Raw genomic sequence first — 3,924 nt, forward strand, 5'->3', positions numbered from 1 at the left:
TGGACTAGACGTCTCAAAACACCACTCTAATAGATTAAGCTAAAATACATGCTTTCTACTTGATGCTATAGTAATCTTTCACATTTACATGTATTTTTTATTTTGCACTTATATTTTGGTTTTAGTTTCATATCAGGGATGGAATCAATGGCACTGAAGATTATAAATACAAATTTTAAATTTATGATCCTCTTTTGTAATATTTGAAGTAATTAAACATTTAATTAAAAGAAAAGTTGGCCAGAGCCTGTAGAGGATAATTTTGTGAGGCGGTTTCGAGGCAATTGGTAATTAACAAAGTAGATATAAAATTACAAGACCTGACATAACAATTGGTAGAAACAATCGATTATTCTGTCTCCAAGTCCCTACAAAAAAACTGGCACATTCAATTCAATATATTCTATCCCAGCAAGCATATTCAAGAATGCACCACCGCATTGGCCAACTCTCTTCTTCTCTCAACGCCTAGAAGGACGATAAATCTAGACAAGAAAATTTATATTTTCTACACAGTAAGTCCCTGTGAAGGAGCACCCATGGGTGCCTTGGGTTTAGCCTTCTCCACCACAATGGCTTGAGTGGTCAGCACCATTCCAGCGACTGAAGCCGAGTTTTGAAGGGCACACCTTGTAACCTTAGCTGGATCAATAACCCCGGCATCAACCAGGTTCTCGTACTTGTCAGTCATTGCGTTGTAACCTTGCTCCCATTCACTTGATTTGATTTTCTCCACCACTACTTCACCTTCAACTCCAGCATTTTGAGCTATTAAAGATGCTGGTGCTAACAATGCCTGCAAGTTAGTTTTGGGGTCAGCGCAAAACAACGCAGAAGCACCACTTACATTGCTGTCGACATGAAAACAATATTCATAATGACATGAATAATATTCAATAATATATAGTTCACCGAACATGTCAGTCAATGCGAGAAATAGAACAAGCTTCTGAAATGAAATACCTTTTGCACAATATCAGCACCTAGCCGCTCATCAGCATCTTCAAGTTGCTCCTTGATTGCAGGAACAGAATCAGAGAGATGTACCAAAGCAGCACCACCACCAGGTACAATTCCTTCCTCGATAGCGGCAAAAGTTGCATTCTTGGCATCCTCGATACGAAGCTTGCGGTCCTCAAGCTCAGACTCTGTGGCAGCTCCCACTTTTATGACTGCAACTCCTCCTGACAATTTGGCAATTCTCTCAGCCAATTTCTCGGAGTCATAAACAGAATCTGTTTCTGCCAACTCTTTTTTCAACTGAGCAACCCTAGCTTGCAACTCATCTTTGGATGCTGCATCAGCAATGAGGGTGGTGGAATCCTTAGTGATGGTCACCTTTCTTGCCAAACCAAGCTGCTCCACTGAGGTGTTCTCAATAAGCAAACCCAAATCACTGGCTTGAAACTCGGCTCCTAGAAGATTCAAAAAGAAAAAGATGTCATGGTGATGATTTAATTACTTGGTATTTAAGAAAGGAGAAACTATAATTAAACACACACACAGAGGACATAAAGACAGATTGACACGAGAGGAGTCAATCTTTCTGCTTCCTAAAACTGGATTAGTGTTCCTGTCCACTACTATTAGCAAACTGAACTTATGTAACTACAGAACAACACATGAACAAATTCTACCTGTCAAAATAGCAATATCCTGAAGAAGAGCTTTTCTCCGTTCACCAAAACCAGGAGCCTTGATGGCAGCAACATTGATTATGCCACGCAACTTGTTCACGACAAGAGTCGCCAGAGCCTCCCCAGAGACATCCTCAGCAATTATAAGCAAAGGGGATCTCAATTGAGTGGTTTTCTCCAACAAAGGAATTATGTCCTTAATAGCTGTAATCTTCTGATCAGTCACCAAGACTCTTGCATTTTCAAATTCAGCAATCAATTTCTCTGGGTTAGTAACGAACTGAGGGGATATATAACCTCGGTCAATCTGCAAATCAAACGAAGCACAAAAAATCAGAAACCACCATGTACTTGATTGAGATTGCCAAATAAGAAAGAAATAAAAACCCTAAGTAAAATTTAAAGTTGATAAAGACTAACCTCCATGCCTTCTTCAACTTCAACAGTTGTTTCAAATGAAGATGATGACTCAATAGACAAAACACCATCAGGGCCAACCTTGTCAATTGCATCAGCAATCATTGTTCCGATAAGTTCGTCATTCCCAGCAGAAATGGTAGCAACAGCTGCAGTGAAAAAGATAAATTCAAGAAAATGTACATTTTGCCCAATAAATTGTTCAGCTTGGCAAATGAAGCAAATAAAGAAAAAAGAATGAAGTTTATTACCTTTGATATCATCACGACCTTTAACAGGTCTAGCCTTCTTCTCCAGCTCAACTATCAAACCTTGCACAGTTTTGTCAATCCCTCTTTTAAGGGACACGGGATTTGCGCCAGAGGTAACACTCAAAAGCCCAAGCTTAATTATTTCCCTTGCAAGAACTGATGCAGTGGTTGTTCCATCACCAGCAGAGTCATTAGTTTTACTAGCAACCTACATCCCATAATTACAATAAGTCAGCATAGTCAAATCAACCAAAAATAATTCATATTAGTTAATTCTTCTTCAAATCATAATATTTACAAACAGAATCAACCTCACGAATGAGAGCTGCACCAGCATTTTCCATAGCATCAGGTAGCTCAATAGCGCGAGCTATTGTTACTCCATCATTAACCACTTTCGGACTACCATACTCATCCAAAACAACATTCCTCCCTACAAATTTGATTAACAGGACACCAATACAAGTTACTCGGGAAAAGAGCTGAAAGGAAGGAAAGTAGAGCAAAGACAAGGTAACTACCCCTAGGACCAAGAGTAAGGCCAACAGCGTCAGCAAGTTTATCAATGCCTGCCTGAAGTGCAGCCCTCGAGTGCTGGTCAAATGCTATCTCCTTCGCATTGGCTTTAACAACAAATCGGCCGCTAGATTGCTTGTAGTTCAGCCTACTACTCTGCTGCTGGCTAACCCTCCTCCTCAAGCCCTGCTGTAATGACACATCAGATAACTTTCAACTCACACACACAAGCACCAAAACAGCAACTTCAGAATACTTCAGAATATTAAGAATAAGTAAATTAGACAAGAATCCTCAGATGTCAAAAACTCAAATTCTCCCCGTTCCATAGGAAACGAAATTAGAATTATATGCAAAGCTCTTCAGAGAAAAATCCACAAGCATAAGCTGCAAAAGCTCCTAAAACGCAATGCTAAAAACAAAGAAACATTTCCTCATCCCCGTAGAAATCAATACACAACAATACCGAATTCTTCAAACAACTCAAGCTAAAACCCTTGAACCCAGCTTCCATTTCTAAAACGCCTAAACCAACCCAACCGAAGACTACAACAAGCAAAAACCCTCCGGAAAATAAGGAGAGAAAAACAAAGCTCAAACAAATTCCAAAATCAAACACACAAATTGGCTGTCCACTATTTTTCCCGATAAACAAAAAAAAAAAAGGAGTGGGGGAACCAAGAAGAACAAGAACATGCATCATGCACCTTCACGGGAGAGCAGAAAATGGACGCCGAAGAAAGAGCATTAGTCGACGCCATTCAAAGCGATGAAGAACGAAGTAGTTATCGTCGTGGAGAGTTTGCTTTTATCTCAGTTTTTCTTTCGAGAAAATGCGGATAAGGAGAGCGAGTGTTAGTTAGGGTTTAGTTTTATGTTTGGTGAAAGGAGGTTCCAGAACGTTCTTTTTTATTTATTTTCTAGAATGAACCGGTAAGTCCAGCCTGGGGGCCTTAGCCTCATCTCTGGGCCCTGTAGTAATACTTGCGGCCCTTATCGAAAATAAGTAGGGAAATCTAAAAAATGTACTAAAAACTTAAAAAAAAAAATATATGAAAAATAAGGTGTATTACCAAAAATAAGGAGCTTTTGTACAAAACTAA

The 3,924-nt window shown here is 39.4% G+C and overlaps 1 protein-coding gene across 2 annotated transcripts; it reads right to left on the bottom strand.

The window, feature by feature from the left end:
• Nucleotides 1-250: 250 nt before the first annotated feature.
• LOC133788681 (ruBisCO large subunit-binding protein subunit alpha) lies at nucleotides 251-3,716 on the bottom strand. 2 transcript variants are annotated; one of them, XM_062226230.1, is made up of 8 exons: nucleotides 3,529-3,716; nucleotides 2,827-3,010; nucleotides 2,617-2,738; nucleotides 2,306-2,513; nucleotides 2,058-2,203; nucleotides 1,638-1,944; nucleotides 964-1,415; nucleotides 251-796 (listed from the first exon to the last, which is right to left on the bottom strand). In XM_062226230.1, exons 1-8 carry the CDS (start codon nucleotides 3,580-3,582, stop codon nucleotides 509-511), a joined length of 1,761 nt encoding a protein of 586 aa, XP_062082214.1. In that variant the 5' UTR covers nucleotides 3,583-3,716; the 3' UTR covers nucleotides 251-508. The 2 variants fall into 2 exon arrangements, with proteins under 2 accessions (XP_062082214.1, XP_062082215.1); XM_062226231.1 differs by having other exon boundaries at nucleotides 2,827-3,007; nucleotides 3,529-3,684.
• Between the last annotated feature and the right edge of the window lie 208 nt (nucleotides 3,717-3,924).

Source organism: Humulus lupulus, chromosome 7 (assembly GCF_963169125.1).
Source record: "Humulus lupulus chromosome 7, drHumLupu1.1, whole genome shotgun sequence".
Classification (NCBI taxonomy): Eukaryota; Viridiplantae; Streptophyta; class Magnoliopsida; order Rosales; family Cannabaceae; genus Humulus; species Humulus lupulus.

Excerpts from the sequence above, each read along its gene's own strand:
- LOC133788681 (XM_062226230.1), bottom strand. The coding sequence starts at position 3,582 with ATGGCGTCGACTAATGCTCTTTCTTCGGCGTCCATTTTCTGCTCTCCC. Across the intron at positions 1,416-1,637 it reads GGATATTGCTATTTTGACAG|GAGCCGAGTTTCAAGCCAGT; the intron begins GTAGAATTTGTT and ends TGAATCTTCTAG. Across the intron at positions 797-963 it reads GTGCTGATATTGTGCAAAAG|GCATTGTTAGCACCAGCATC; the intron begins GTATTTCATTTC and ends ACTAACTTGCAG.